At 38.0% G+C, this 17,657-nt stretch overlaps 1 protein-coding gene across 1 annotated transcript in view; it reads left to right on the plus strand.

Moving 5' to 3' along the window:
- The window catches only part of LOC126238244 (cadherin-86C-like), a 333,139-nt gene that overhangs the window by 312,401 nt on the left and 3,081 nt on the right, over positions 1-17,657 (plus strand). The window contains exons 18-19 of the mRNA XM_049947781.1: positions 338-468; positions 16,834-16,922. Coding sequence (XP_049803738.1) covers positions 338-468; positions 16,834-16,922 — 220 coding nt within the window. The remainder of the gene's footprint in view (positions 1-337; positions 469-16,833; positions 16,923-17,657) is intronic.

The following is a 17,657-nucleotide window of genomic DNA, read 5'->3' on the forward strand; positions in this document are numbered from 1 at the left end:
TGGCATAGCAGTTACCAGTGTACCACCTTTGACCATGTCTTCACAATTATTAGATCGCTTTCATCTGGGGTCTGAGAGACTTGCCCCTCCTTTCTAAATAAATAAACGAATAAAACCTATGCCTTTTCTTTCTCTGAGAAAGGAACTAACAGTTCTGAACGATAGAATAGTTTTTGTGCTTCTCTGTGTGTGTCAATTAACGATACATAGAATTTCACCTTTGGAAGTATAGCTATTCAAAATATTTCTTATTATTTTTATTATATTCTTTGTCACATGAAGTAATCCCTGAACTAGTTTATACAACTTATTTTAATGTTATGTATCTCTTCTTCAGAAAGAAGCTAAAGCTGAAAGTAACTCACTCTTCTGGATCTTAATTATAATGACAATACTACTCCTGATTGTCATCATTATTCTTATATTGTGCTGCATGTGTGCTGGCTGCCCTCTCTATATGAGCCACAGGTAAGTAACACTTATTAGTACGAGAGTACATACAGTGTCAAATGAATCCCAATATTTTCTCAAGCAAGACAAAGAAGTTACAACTGTGACATAAAAAAAATAAAAATAAGCCATTAAAGAAAAGAAAAAAGAAAATGTTAACTTCATAAAACATGCGTAACATTTGCAAAGTTGGGTTCTCTATTCTAACCTCTAGATTACATAGAAATGATAATAATCTATACTAATAATAAATCTGTAGACAAATTTTCATGTGGTTTACACAGGGGACTTAAGTATAGCTTTTGGTGCTGTATAAGCTTTACCTCATCAGAATTGGATCACAGAAAAAGAGGTAGCCATACACGTTATAAAAATGTGTGTTTGTATGTCTGCATGTTCCATATCTCCTCCAAAATGGCTGGATTGATTTCAACCAGCCATGGTACACTGGCTGGAAAGAATACTTGTAGGGGTAAGAACCACCTACCTGTCAAAAGCGTGGTGGTGGTTGTGGTGATGGTGTGGTGAAAAAGAACTGTAAGCCACGACACATGAATACCCAGATTTTAATCATCCAGTACGGGGTGCAACCACTTCGAGAATTGAGAGCATGTAGAGATTTGAAACAAGCTTTGCATATTATTTTAAATCTTTAAAAAAGTTTTTCTTGCTGACACTCCTCCACAAAATGATGACACATTTGAATTTATTACTTCTTTACCACTAACTGTATTCACGATATATTTTGCAGACAGTGTGAATATATACCTGCAAAATTATATCATTGTACAATGCATAGTTCAGGATGTATGATGTAAAAAACACTGAGATGTGTGAAAAACTGCCACATCAAAAATTGATTGAAAATTATTATTACTAACCTGCTGAATTAATTTTGATAAAATTTGGTAACGAGACAGCTTGAACCCTGAGGAAGAACATAGGCTATTTTAGAAAGTGTGCAGTACAAGATACTTACTGAGTCATAGGATATTATGTGAACTAGGCAAAAAATTTTATCTCTGAAAAAGCTATTTACACTTTGATTTTTTACCTTTATCACACTCATTAAAATGCTTTTATTGGTTGATACGTGCTACATTATCACATTAATAAATACAATGCTTATTCAATCTCTAATGTGTTAATTCATACTTCCACACTAATACAATAGCATGATGCAGAGATGCACGGTCCTGCCTGTATTCCTCCATATGCGCTACTCAGCAATGACACTGCACATGCCAAAACGTCATGTACAGCTTGGGAGGAGGGGGGGTGGGGAGGAGGAAGCAATCAGAGAGTGCATCACAAGCTATGCTTCACCAAATAGGCAGACAACGAGAGAGAGCAGATGATGTTATTGCATGTACAGCAGCTTACGTACTGTCACTCACCATAACAAAGCTACTGATATGCGAGTGCAGCTGCAGATAACAATAATCACTTATAAGATACTCTCTAGAGCTCTGCTTAGCAGAGTTGAAGAACAGGTAGATCACCTCACTGAAGAATACCATGCTCATTTCCGGAAAGGAAGATCATTTGTCAAACAGATATTCAACCTAAAAAGCATTCTGCGAAAAAGAGCTCTACGCTGCCTGAACACTGTGGTTACCTTTGTCGACTTTAAAAAAGCATGTGACTCAGTCAACAGACAAACACTATTTAGTACCTTGGAAGAGTTTGGAACTGACAAAAAATGAAACAAATCATTAAACAAATGCTAACAGATGCCATCTCGAAAGCCGAGTGCCTTGGGCAAATTTCTGATCCATTTGAAATTAAGACAGGGGTCAGACAAGGAAATGGATTATCCCCAATCCTCTTCAACATTGTACAGGAGAAAATAGTGAAAACCTAGGAAGAGGCTCTGAATTTGGAAGGAATAAGAGGAATATGCATTGGGAGGGAAAGACAGAACCAGGAAATCAAGTGTTTAGCTTCCGCCAACAACCTTGCTGTCTTAGCCAACAACTGGGAAGGTGCTCGCAAGATGCTTGGGAGTCTTCATGAAATTACAGATAAAAACAGGTCTTCAAATTTCCTATGAAAAGACAGAATATATGGAGTGCAGGCATCGAAGAGAGAGCTGCACAGAAGTAAATTATGGGAACATTAAGAAGACAGAGAAGTTTAAGTACACTGGTGTCCAAAATTAAAGCAACAAATGGAAATTTTACAAGGTTGCTTTTATTTTACCACAAAACAGTATAAAGATGTGCTAGAGTACAGTATAAACAAAGTAAAGAATACAGAATGTAAACAACTGCAACATACATAATGTAGACAAAAGTGTTCTTCATTTTTTCCAACTTAATGGATTTGCACACACATTCCAACAACTGGTTAATGTGCTCAGTATGGGGTGCAACCACTTCTGGCAGCAATACAGGCCTGACAATGATGGGGCATGCTGTGAATAAATGATGGGGGATGCTGTGAATAATGTCATCAGTCTCTTGTTGAGACAATAGTGTCCATTCTTCCTGCAGATTTGCTCACAGTCTTGGTGGATGCAGACTTGATGCAAACCATCTCCCAAGTGCATTCCAGACAGGCTCTGTGGGATTAAAATCAGCAGAGCGAACAGGCCACACTATGCATGCAATATCTTCCGTTTCCAAGAAAACATCAACCACCTGTGCTCTATAAGGTCGAGCATTATCGACCATCAATACAAAGTCTGAGCCCACAGCACCTTGCAACAACTGCAAATGAGGTTCCAAGATCTCATCACAATACCTGACAGCAGTTAAACCTTGCCTATTCACCCGTACGGTTTTCTGAATAGGGGTTTGAGTGGTAAACATAATCCCTGCCTGCACCATTAGGGATCCTCCTCGATATTAGTCTCTTCCACAATGTTTGCATTATTAAATCGTGTTCCACGTTCCCTCCAGATGTTAATTCTTTGAAAATCCCTCTCCAGACTAAATTGGAACTAATTTGTATAAACTACATTACCGTTCGACTGACCAGGTGGCATGTTAATGACACCACTCTAGACAGTCCCTTCTGTGAAGATGCCTCAGAGGTAGGCATACAGCAGGTCTCTGATTAAAAGCCACTCTGCCATAGTCTTCTACACACCTTTTGCCTCAATACAACAGTTCCAGGTGATGATGTGAGTTCACATGTCAGTTGCCTTGCAGTGCTAAGGCTGTAATGTCGTGCCCTTACAGCCAAATAATGGTCCTCTCTTCTGAAGTTACACATGATAAGCCCTGTCCTGATCTTTGGGATACAGTTTCGTTCTCTATCAACTGTTGCCACATCTGAGAAACAACAGAACGCTTCACATTAAGCCATCAGGACACATGAGTTTGCGATTGTCCTGCTTCCTTTCTTTCTATGGGCCTCCACCGCAGAGAGTCTGATAGGCATCTTCTCTGTGCCATACTGCACTGTCTGCGACTGTGTACACAGAGATTGTGGATGTGGGGATACCCGACAAAAGTTACTTCATTCATTGGTGGCCTGACGTCATAGTTAGCATGGTTGTCCATTGACTGGAATGTCATCAGAACATGATTGTACAGACATCTGATTAACAGTTTGTATGATTATATAACAAATTAGGCACAGGATGGGGAAATAGTGGTTTGTTGCTTAATTTTGGATGCCAGTGTACCTGGGGGGAATGAATCCAGTCAAACAGACTGGATAAGGAGGAGCCAGAAAATTAGACTTGGCCTACAAGCTAACACAGAAGAAGAACAATAAATAGGCTTACCCTGGAAATCCAAAATCAGACACTATAATTTGGTAGTAAAACCTGAAGGACTGCATGCTTCAGAGCATCTTATTTTAAATTTAAATATAGGGGAGGTTCAACAACTCAAAAATAGCAAAAAAGGAAAATTTTTAGAAAAATACTACACCACAGAAGACTACTGATGGGACTTGGAAGAAGAGGAAAAACGAAGAATTATACAAGTACACTGAAAAGATCATGGACACAATGTGGAAGTGGAGGTCGATGTTATATGGACACCTAAAAACTATGGATGAAAGCAGACTGACCAAAATGATCTTCAGCTACATAGTGGGGTTAAAGGCCACACCTAATAGGCAGATGAGGTGAAGAGGGCAGCAGCAGAGTTGGAATTATGCCACAGATAGTCCACAGTAGAAGAGAGTTTACTAGCAGAGTTAACAGCATAACTTTATTTCAAAATAAACCATCAAACAGGAGGCCCAAACAGATCATTTCCAAGGTGGAGAGAAAAAAAGAAGCCAAAATATGAAGAGGTTCTGGGAGGATAAGGAAGGAGAAGAAGTCTTAAGTCATCTGTGGTCCATAGTGGACCAATTTCAGAAATAAAAATAATAATAATACTTGGAGATCTCATGTAGAACAGATGAGTGATGCACATGTACCATGTAAATGTATAAGTGTCAACTTAGGGGCTTTTGCAGAGTAGGTCAAAGATCAGACTGCAAAACCAAACTGAATGACATTGCAACAAGTTAGAAGGAGAGGCCTAATGTTCAAATGAGTGTGAATTTCTGCTGAGGTCATTGGTCCCTAGACTTACACACTACTTAAACTAACTTATGCTAAGAACAACACACATACCCGTGCCCGAAGGAGGATTCGAACCTCCAGTGGGAGGGGCCGCGCAATCCGTGACATGGCGCCTCAAACTGCATGGCCTTTCGCGTAGCAGAGGCCAAATGTTTGAAGATGAAGAGCATAATATAATTATAATAATAATTATTATTATTATTCTACATTATCACTTGCAGACATTTAAAGGAAATCTGTGAATTTATGCTGCAGAATTCAGCACAGTAGCATTTTATTTTTAGCTCACTTACATCAGCAGCAAGTAACTTCTAACTAATGTCAGTTAATAATAATGTCAGTCAATAATCATTGTCTCATAAATATGAATGCAGCACAGAAGCCATTGTACATAAAGTAGTATTAATTCAACATTACACTGCAGAAGCTGTAAATCAGAACAAAAAGCTCTATTACACATTCTGAATGCAAGAAAAGATGCTGCTTATGTAGAATAAGTGAGGCATTTCTTCAAGCTAAATGCAGCAACTGTTTCAACCATCGAAGAACATTTGAATCTAAAACAACTGAAGGTTATATAAATTTCTACTCTTTTGGAAGAAAAATTTGATTTCACATCAGCTATCAAGAAGGCTATGAAACAGTATAAGTGTACAGATCATTAGACCCTGGTTCTACTTTGTATTTTGTGAGTCTCTTTGATCTGTGGGTGGAAGTGACATTTTTTCCCACACATGGAAACTCTAGTACACCTTCTTTTTCTCTTGCTAAATTTAGGTCCTGACGCAATTCATTATTTTTGTTATTGTACGTTCATTCCTGACCAGCTCTAACTACTGTTCATAAAATAGATTTGTGGGTACTTTTCATGTGTTGCTCTCATTTAGTGTATTTCTCTTTATGAATAAGTATAATGTTGTTCTTAAGCAGTTGTTATCATCTATTCAGTTCACTGTTTTCCCATATATTGTACTAAATTTGCAAAATTTTTCATAAATTTGAACAAGATATGCAATGTACATTTTTTTTTATATTTTTATGATGATGCAGATGATATCTTTATTAATTGATCAGCAGAGAAAAAGAATGGTATCATCATGTAGTTGCTGTTTTATATTGCATCTGATTCATGGAAGCAGTCTCTGTAACTTTACATGATCCACTTATTCACACAGTGGGTCTTTGGAAAACATTTGGTATGTTAAAGCAAATATATTGCGCATCACAAAATGACTTTTTTAAAAACCTGCTAAATGTTATATTAGCTTCCTTAAAATATCATCAGTGATTCACAAAATTTGACATATTGCATTTTGGGCACACACTCTATGACTCCATATCACCTGTTTCACATAAAATAAAATAAATGTAATAGAGAAATGAGGGTAGCAAACCTTTGTTGAAATTACGGAAACAGACTTTTTTTACACTAAATTTTATAGTGCATTTGTTTCATTTCATGTGAAATAACTGTTTCATGGAAACAAAAATAAAAGACCCAAAATTATTAGCAATGCCACCATTACTGTTAAATATAAAGCATAAAAGTATGCAATGATTAATAAGTATATAAAAGAAAGGCTTCAAACAGCTGACTAATAATATGGATATAAGCACCAAGAAAGACTGATTTCAGCTCTGTGAACAATACACAGTAGCAACAACAAGCCAAGACATACAACCGCAGTTTAACTGCATAAGGAATTCCACTAAACTAAAAGTAGTTACTTATCATGATGAATCTTTTCCGTAATGCTTGAGTTAAACTGAAAATAAAATTAAACCAGTAGACAGACAAGAAGGCAACAGGAAAATTAGTCTGAAAAGAACACACAAATTTAGACAGTATATAATTCTTTTAATGATCCAGACATTCATCATGTTCTTCAAAAGAAGCATCTTTTGAGATGTGGAATGAGTCAAGAAACGTTATAACATAGAGCATCAGCAAAGATGAATTAAATATTTAGCACCTGTATTAATAAATCAAACATTCAATCAATATAACTCGACAGAGCCTATGAGGAAAAAAAAATTTTCATAGATGCGGAAAAAGTCGAAGACCACAGTCTGAGGTTTTTACATTGATAAGAACTTGAAATAATGGAAGTCACTTTTTACAGGTCTTATTAAAAGTTTATGCTCTGCAATTTCTGCATTAAAGGTAATAACAGACTTTGGAGATAAAAATTTCACAAAAATTACTTACTTCTGTTTTTTTACTACCTTATGTCATACAGCATCATATTCTGGGGCAACTCTCCCCTGCGAAAGAAAATATTTATTTCGCAGTCACAGAATAAGAATAATACATTGGCAACACTGTAATACCTCTTGTAGACAGCTCTTTAAACAGTTGAGCATGTTGACAACACTCCCATAGTGACTTTCTTCCCTTATGAAGTTTGTAGTCAGCAATCACTCAAGTGCAAGAAAGAACAGTAAACATGAAACTAAAAGGAAAAATGACTTGCTACTCATTTCTCAGGCTTAGGGTTCCACATAGAGGAGTGAATCATATATGTTTTTGATTTGATAGCTAGTGATGAAAAGAATTCAATGGGCCATACAATTATTTTCAAACACAATCCAAAAGTATACCTGCTTGCTGCTTGACATGTGTATGTGTGTGTGTGGGGGGGGGGGGGGCATGGGCGTTGGTGCAAGCATGAGGAGGGGGCAGTGTGTGCATAAGTGTGCGAGACAAGAGATTGTGCGTAGACTGGTTGTTAAAATTGCAATGCTATGAAGCAGCATGAAATAAATGTTAGAAAAGGTCAAATTGGCAAGATGTGCACTATATGCTTCGTAAAGCAAATAATTAGCTTTTCAATACCACCACAAAAAATAGATAGGGGTAACACTGTCTACATTCTGTGTATAAGGAAAGATGACACAGCAGATTTCTCATTCAGAAATCACACTTCACTTCAATGTTTTTTTGTTTGTGTAACAATTATACTGTGCCTCATGCAAGAAATATAAATGAAGATTAGAAATTTATTGTTTATTTGTCCAAGAATCATTTAGTACATTGTTCATACATGTGATATAGGACAGTGGTGAACTACATTGTTGACATAATAAAAATGCATAATAATGTAGGTTGGTGTACTACATTGCTTCTACATGTGATAATAGCAGTTATTAAGTGAGATGACATGATAAGCACAATGTAAACTATATTATGAATTGACAACTAGTAAAATTTGGTAAATGAGGTTTACTTATTACGATGTTCCATAAATTCAGACAAAGAATAGAAGCAGTGGTCAAGCAAGAACTGTTTTGACTTTATTTTAAATGCATTTAATGTTGGTATGCATTTTAGGTAAGAAGGCAAATGGTTATACAATATAGTTCCAGTATGATACACTCCTCTTTTTTGTAAGTTTGTATTTTCTGTGTTCATATGTAGGTTCAGCTTTTGCCTAGTTTCATATGTTTGTATATCATAGTTGTGTCTGAAGAGGTTTTCCTCTTTAAAGATGCTCCTTTATGTGAAAATTAGTATTTCATATATACACAAGAAAGGTAGGGGCAATACTTTGAGAGTTTTAAAAAGGGGTCTACAGGAATCCTTGCATTTAGCTTTTTTTTATCACCCTGAAAATATTTTTCTGTATTTTAAATGTTTTTATAGAATTTGTGGAATTCCCCCAAAAAATTATTCCGTACATAAGTTGCAGCTGTATACTATAATGGTACAATGTCAGCACTGACGAGCAGCTTGTATTCTGAGTGATGACGATGATGTTTGGTTTGTGGGACGCTCAACTGCGTGGTCAAATTTTGTACCGTCCAATTTTTTCACAATCCACTCTAACCACTGTCACAAATGATGATGATGATGAAATGATGACAACACAAACACCCTGTCCCCATATTCTGAGTGAGAATCCTAACAGCATATGCTAGTGAATTCAGTCTCTTATTTAAATTATTTAGGTGTGCTTTTTTTTTTCAAACATTCAAGAGCCAAAGCATATATTTGTCACAAGAATCAAAAAACTCTGTATCTCTTTTTTGTACATAGCTTATTTGTATCTAAAAAATTGAGAAGGTATCCTGATACTGCACAATTATGCTACTTACCTCATCACTGCAAAAATAATGAGACAATTAGAAAACAAGTAATTTATTAAGAATGTTCTATGTAACATATCTGATTATAAGTACAAACATGAAAGCTTTTTTTGAAAGGTTTATTCCACGTACTATTAACACTGGGCCATTATCTTTTGTGATAATACAGGTACAGAAATATAGAAGTAATGTTTTAACTAGTAGAACAGTTGTAAACAAAAACCATTTCCAATTTTCTTTTATTTTTTACATGAGAATAGCAAAATTAAATTCAAGAAAAAAAATCTTTCAGCATTTTCTATCATTCTTTACACAACTCCATTCCTGGGATCACATAATGTGTTGGGCAATGAGCTGAGTTCCATGTCAAGGGGAGACAAACACAAAAGGGTAGGGTCTATTAATTGTCAGCAGTTCAGGTATACAGTGAATAATGCTACCCCTTAGGGAAATCACAGCAAGGAATAGGAAGGAATACCATGTGCACTCAGTGTGTATGCCTCATTGAAAAGGCTAGTCCGGTAGCCATTGATGGGACAGGGTTAACCATCTGCAGACTGAGACACACAATGGGACAAACAATGCCTTGTTTGGGTTCCGAGGTCACACACATGTGTGTTTCCAGTGACTGGCAGAGAAAGTTGGAAGTATCAGAGTAAGATACAAAGAAATGCTCCCCATAGGTGAGAATATTAAAATCCTATTGTTTAACTGATGAAGCATTTAATCAAAGTGCCAGAGTTTGAAATGCTTCTAAAATCCAGTGAAGATCACATAATACTAAGTACAGAAAGCTGGTTAAAACCTGGAGTTGACAGCAGTGAGATTTTTGGGGAAAATTGAAGCACGTATTGAAAGGATAGGCTAATGGCAAATGGACATGGTGCATTTGTTGCAGTAGACAAGAAACTCATACCTATCAACACAGAAAATGAAACTGCATGCAAGATTGTTTGGCTACGACTCTATCAGGAGTTGGAGTAAAATTATAATTGGATCCTTCTGTGAACCACCAGACTCACCTCGTAATGTAATCAAAAACTTTAGAGAAACCATCAGTTCATAAGTGCGTAAGTATCCCAATCATACTGTAACCATTGGAGGAGACCAACCATCCAACAATCAATTGGTATAATTACAGTTTTGTTAGTAGTACGTGTGAAAAGGTATCCTGTGTAATATTACTAAATACTTTCTCTGAAAACTACCCTGAGTAGATGGTTCAGAGCCCCAGTTGTGATGGAAATGTATTAGATATAATGGCAGCAAATAAACCTGTTCTCTTTTAGTAAACCTGCATCAAAATTGGTATCAGAGACCAAGACATATTAGTAACAACAATAATTAGCAAAGTACAAAGGGCAATTAAAACAAGTGAAAAGATTCATAAATTCAGTAAACTAGACAACAAAGCAGAAGTGTCATATCATAACTTTTAGCTCACTTGGAACTTTTAACTCAGGACAGGAGGACGGAGAGGAACTCAAATTTAAAAGAATAGTTCACCATTCACTGGGTAGATATGTACCCAGTAGAACAGTTCATGATGGAAATGGCCCACCATCATATATAGTCACAGTAAGGAAACTTCTAAGAAACACACTACTGCATAATAGGTGCAAAACAAAGCATACAGCTACAGACAGAGAGATATTGAATGAAATGTATTTGTTTGTCAAAGAGAGCAATGCATGAAGCGTTCAGTGACTAATGTAGCAGAATATTGCCAAAAGATCTTTCACAAAACCCAAAAAACTTCTGGTCATATAAAAAGCTGTAAGTGGTGGGAAAGTTAGGTCCAGTCATTCATGGATGAGACAGGACTGAAATGGAGGGTAGCAAAGCAAATGCAGAAATTCTGAACTTCATTTTCCAATGTTTCTTCACAGAGGAAAATCTAGGAGTACTGGCCCAGTTTAGTTCTCGTGCCACTGAGAAGATCAGTAAAATAGATATTAGTGTCAGTGGTGTTGATAAACAGTTGAAATCACTGAAACTGAAGAAAGCTGCAAAGCCTGATTCCGTACTGAATCTGTAGCCGAGTTAGCCCCTCTTTAATCTACCATAGATCCCTCAAAATAAAAAACCATACCCAGTAGTTGGAAGAAAGCACTGGTCACACTTGTCTATAACAAGTATAGCAGAAGCAATCCACAAAATTAGCATCTAATGTCCTTGCCATCCATTTATTGTGGAATTTTAGAACATAATCTGAGATCACACGCAATGAGGTATCTTGAGCGCTATGACCACCTCCATGCCCACCAGCATGGATTCCAATAACATAAAACCTGCAATTTTTTCACATGACATACTGAAAGTCCTGGATCAAGGCAGGCAGGAAGATACAGTATTTCTTGATCTCTGAAAAGCATTTGAACAGTACCACATTAGTACCGAAAGTATGATCGTATGGGGTATGAAACGAAACTTGGTTGGACTGAGGATTTATTTGGCATGGAGGTGACAGCACCAGCAAGGTGTGTTGGATCCCTTGTTGTTCATGTTGTATATTAATAGCCTTGTGGACAATATTAATAGTAACCTCAGACTTTTCACATATGTTTCAACTATCTATAAAGAAATACTGTCTGAAAAAAGCTGCACAAATATTCAATTGGATCTTGATAAGATTTGAAACTGTGGCAAAGATTGGCAACTTGTTTTAAATGTTCAAAATATAAAAGTGAGCACCCCAAAAAGGCAAAAGAATATAATATTCTATGACTACAATATTGTTAGAAACTGTCAACATATTACTAAAATTTGGGTATAACACTTAAGGACATGAAATGGAACAAACACGCAGTGCATGCACAAAAAAATTGTGATATCTGTCCTAGAGAATTGCTCAAGTGTGTGGACCCATACCAAATAGGGCTAACAGGGGATATTGAACATATATACACAAGAGCAGTACAAATGGTCACAGGTTAATTTGAACCCTGAACATTTTCCTGAAGATGATGATAGAACTGAACTGATGTACACTATCCCATGAAAACCTACTTACAAAGTTTGTAGAACCAACTTTAGGTGATGAATCTAAGAATGTATAACAATCCTCTATATATCACTCCCATAGGGTTTGGAAGGACATGATTAGACTAACTGCAGCATGTACTGAGGCATATAAGCAGTCTTCGTGCATTCCATGCATGATTGGAAGAGGAAAAAGCCCTAAGAACTGGCACAATGGGGCATACCCTCTGTCACACGCTTCGTAGTAGTTAGCAGAGTACAGATGTAAATGTAGATCTGATGTTGCTAAGTTTACTGTAGAACTCTCTGCGGTGTTGAGGAAGAAATTACATCAGTACGTCTTTTCTTTTTTTGAAACTGATGAACAGGGTGGGTCTTTCGGATGCAGTAATGCATTGTGTATATCAGCCATGGTCTGTTGAATGCATTGATTCCTTTCTTCAGTTTCAGAGTAAAAATTTTTAATAACTATTTGAGATAGACAAGTATGAGACAGTTTGATCATACTACATTTGGAGGTCTTTAGACCTGTACTGGCAACAATGTTTCATCAGAATCTTTAAAAACAGTTGCATGCATTTGAATTACAGGAAATGGGTTCATAGCTTTCAAAAATGGTTCAAATGGCTCTGAGCACTATGGGACTTAACATCTGAGGTCATCAGTCCCCTAGAACTTAGAACTACTTAAACCTAACTAACATAAGGACATCACACACATCCATGCCCGAGGCAGGATTCGAACCCGCAACTGTAGCAGTCGCGCGGTTCCGGACTGAAGCACCTAGAACTGCTCGGCCACCGCGGCTGGCATTCATAGCTTTAGCTGACTCAACTACCTTGCGTAAACCTTGCAAAACAAGAGGTGTTGCTTACCTTTCTTCGCTTCTCTCGAACTGCCAAATCTCTCTTGCAGCTCAAAAAGCTGTGCCTACTCACCAAAAACTTGTGTTACCTCTCCAAATAATCCCAGGCTAAATGGAGGAGACCTGGGTGTATGTTCTTGGAACTCCAGAGGCAAGCACTGAGAAAGACTATGTGCCATCTAGTAATGAAATTTTGAAACATTTTCTCTATGGTTTGGAACTCGGAAAAAAGTCTCTAAGGTCCTGTGGCTGACACAGTATTGAGGACTCAATAGCACTAAAATGCATTCTGTGAAAAAATTCCAACATTTGGAATTTCTACTCTTCAAATTAATGTGGCCACCACCTACGTTTTATGTGCAATAACTACTCACAGAGACAGAGAGAGAGAGAGAGAGAGAGAGAGAGAGAGAGCTATGACCTCTAAAAATGGTTCAAATGGCTCTGAGCACTATGGGACTCAACTGCTGTGGTCATAAGTCCCCCAGAACTTAGAACTACTTAAACCTAACTAACCTAAGGACAGCACACAACACCCAGCCATCACGAGGCAGAGAAAATCCCTGACCCCGCCGGGAATCGAACCCGGGAACCCGGGCGTGGGAAGCGAGAACGCTACCGCACGACCATGAGATGCGGGCAGCTATGACCTCTGGCAGCAACAACAGCATTACCAATGGAGTGTATGTAAAGCATGCCAGGGGGATGCAGAAAACACTGTTACAGTCATTGTTCTACTACAAAAACAGAGTGATTTATCTGATGTCCAAAAAGGCATGATCATTGGCTTTGGGGACAAGGCAGGAAGCATTTCCAAAATGGTTTAGCTTGCAAAATGTTTGTGTACCAACATGGTTAAAGTATACCATACATGACAAAAATGGCACTAACCAAAACCGGCACAGAGGCAATTGTCATGTGCCAATGGCTATAAATGACAGTGGTGAACGTGCCTGCAGAAATGTGTACAGGCGAATAGATGTTGAGAAACTGACTGCCAAGACGAACCGAGTGTCTCCTCAACGATCATTTGGTGAACGTTGCTGCGTATGGGCCTCCACAGCATGTGCCTACTTCATGCATTCACACTGACTGCCGCTCATCAGCGATGAAGGCTGGAATTTGCACACCAGTACTCCAATTGAACGTAAACTGAGTGGCAGCAGGCCTTTTCAGAAGAATCGTGTATTATGTTCTGTTGAACAGATGGCCATTGGACTGTAACAATCGTTGGAAGGTCCACGCCAGAAGGCATTCCCTGGGTGATCCCGTCATACTGGAAGGCATACTGATCAACACAAGTGTACATCAATTCTTGGACACCATGCCCACCCGTACATGCAACTTTTTTTTCCTCTGCGGAACGACATCTACCCACAGGAAAATGCAAAGTGTCATGCAGCTCACAGTGCAAGTGCATGGATCGAAGAGCACCAGAATGAGTTTACTGTACTCCCTGGCCACAAATCTCTCAGGATTTAAACCCAGTCAAGAATCTGTGGACCACCTCAATCGGGCTGTTCACCCCATGGATCCTCAACCAAGAAATGTAGTGCATCTGGCCACGACCCTGGAGTCAGCATGGCTCCACATCCCTCTCAGTACCTTCCAGAACCTCACCGACTCTCTTCCTGCACATCTTGCAGTGGTCCGTGCTGCAAAAGGTGGTTATTCAGGGTTTTGATAGGTGGTCCCATTAATGAGACTGGACAATTATTGAATCAATATGTTTAGGAGAGCCATACTCTGTGCCATGAAGGATCTCAGTGACTCCCTGTGACTAGCGCTTGAGAGGACAGCCATAGGGTTTATTGGATCACGCAGTAGTGTACAGCCACATCACCTACCATGACACTGCAAATGAGCTTGTTTACAGTACGATAAGTATCCATGTGGACAGTGCAATGGCATCTGCAGAAGACTGTCAGCTTGGTGATCACTGTTGCAGCTTCCTTTGATGTGGCTGCAGAGAGACACTCAAACAGTATCTGTGTGTGGAGGCTACTAGGCAAATACTGCCACATTCCACTCATCACTGTCATCCGAGCTGTGCACCTGGCATGATGGTATGGGATGCCACTCAGTGCACAACGTGATTTTGTGTGTGTGTGTGTGTGTGTGTGTGTGTGTGTGTGTGTGTGTGTGTGTGTGTGTGTGTGTGTTTGTGTTTTTTTTGGTGGCTTTCAGGGAAGCAACGGCTATGCAGAAGAGGAAAGTAGAAGGTAGAGGCCGCAGATGCTCGGGCTAGAAATGTGACACTCATGGCACCAGATCCTAAGAGTTCGTGTGGCATATGATGACAGTGAATTGCAGACTGGGAGTGAGTGACAAGACAGAGGAAGGGAAGCCCAGCTACCCCCTCCCCAACCCTCTTCCCATTTCCTCCCTCTACCCAACCCACCTGACACAATCTCCTCACCCAGTAAACCTGCCACAATTTCAATCCCAGTACTGTTTGTTCACCTGGCACAAAGCTGCCACACACATTTTGTATTGGGTGAGGGGCACCTATTGATAACTCAATACTTCTGCTATTCAGGGATTGGTCTCCTTTACTCCTAAAGTATTTACCTAAAATTTAATAGAGTATTTTTCTTTTATACTTCCTGGTGTTACAATTTTAATGCCTTGCAGTGCAAAAAGCTCTTTTTTTTTTGGGGGGGGGGGGGGGGGCAGGGGGGTTAAAAGTATATTAAGATAACGTAAAAAACAGTCATGTAAATATGATGCGCTATTTTTCACAAAGAAAGCAGACTGTTTGGAAACCAGCTGATAGGTAGCACATCATTACAAGAGATAGAAATTAGAATCCATGAAACATATAAATAACTAACTAAATCAAAATGGCTTTATGATCACAACAAATTTTTGATTCAGCTCTGAACCTCAGGTAATACAACTAGGCATCAGTTTATTTTGTCCAGGAGAGAGCTCTCCAATATTTTGCAGTCTTTTACTGGAATTACAGGTCAGAAACACATGACTTGAAGCATCCAAATTACCAAAAGTACACATCAACATATCTTCTTCAATTGTTGAACCCATTAGACTTTCAAACCGACTATGTGAAAACTCACCTGCAGAATTATTAACTATTATTTTTTCTTGTGTATGAAAGTTTAAAAATTGAAAACTTACAGAATAAACCAGAGATTTAATTTTACATTTAAGTCATACTGAATTTCTGCCTGCATTTCGACGGTTTTCGTACAAACAGTGTGACCTTAGAAGATTATGCTCTGAAACAGTGATTTGCTTGGAAAACATTGCCCCTTTCATTTGGAGTTACCCAAAATTCATAAATAATAAATTCAATACTAACCACATTCCAACTTCACATTAAAAGATCATTGTGAGAACTGTGGCTACAGCAGTAGTGTCAAATAATTGTGAAAAATTAAATATATCTACAGAAATATTACTGTACTACTTTCCATTTACTGAGACAACGAGGGGCTTGAAGAATGGAACGATGGGGACAGTACATAAATTTATAGGAAAACGTACTTACTTACTTCCACAAATGTAATGTGATAAGTTTACAGGGGAACAGGGGCATAGAGATAAAAGACAGAGAGAGAGCTTCATACCATACTGTTTTTCTCTAATGAAATCCTTTAATAACAGAGCTCAAGATTCTTGTGTTTATCTTCAGTTATCAGTATCAGCATTTTGTTTATTTCTGAGCAGTGTTACTATTTTCTTGTAACAACTTAGCATGTCTCTTAGCTTAAAACTTAATCACTTTTATTTCTTTGCTGTTTACATTACACAATGAGTTTTGCCATGACAACTTTTTTAACACATGGCACATTATTAAATAAATAAAAAAAATAATGTCTAGTGGCTTTTCGAAAATAATCTCCACAGCTAAAATGACATTTCATTCATTTACTTAATGCTGCATTTTAATTTCCAGGAAACATACTCAAGTGGCATCTACAGACGATCATGTGCAGTTAGTCCTCCACGAGGAAGGTCGAGGGAAAGACACAAAAGCTGTGCAAGGTGGGTTACCATTTAGCCTAAGATTTTAATCAGTTAGCTACTTTCTTTAAATACCATCCATTACATTACACAGTGTTGTCCTAAATTACAGAAACAAGCAATGTAGAATAATTTTCAGTGCAAAATGAGAATGCAAACATAAAAATTAAGCCAAAGAGTAACCTGCAAGGACAAAAGCCACCCCTTTGCAGTCAACACACAGTATGCAATTAACTGATAGTTTGCATATGATTAAAGATCAGTTCTGTAATTAATAATCCTTGAGTACTTTATTGCCTTTAAAAATTTCATACATGTTATACTCTCAGACAAAAAGTTTTTAGGTAACAAAGTACATTAAGGTAGTTATTCGTACAAGTGTTTTACAGTAATGCTTCAAAGTGATGACCACCACAGTCAAATGCCTTCAATGTTGTCAACCAATCATGCACAGCAGCTCTGTGGCATGAATTGGTGGTACTAACGTACAGATAAATGTATAAATATCTTGCTGAATAGTACAATCTGCCTTTCTCATTGTAAGGGTACGGCACTTCACAAATTGCTGTTTCATCTTAAGTACACTGCAGCAAAAGCAATTTGAGAAGCTGAATGTCAACAGAGGCTACTCCCCTTATGAGTTACTGTATGGCACAGTTCATATGGTGTTTTGTGCCCTGTATTGCACAGGGTATCACCTGGCAGTGTAATTTAGGACCACCATGTGTATGCCATCAGAAAATCTTCTGAAGATCA

Source organism: Schistocerca nitens, chromosome 1 (assembly GCF_023898315.1).
Source record: "Schistocerca nitens isolate TAMUIC-IGC-003100 chromosome 1, iqSchNite1.1, whole genome shotgun sequence".
Classification (NCBI taxonomy): Eukaryota; Metazoa; Arthropoda; class Insecta; order Orthoptera; family Acrididae; genus Schistocerca; species Schistocerca nitens.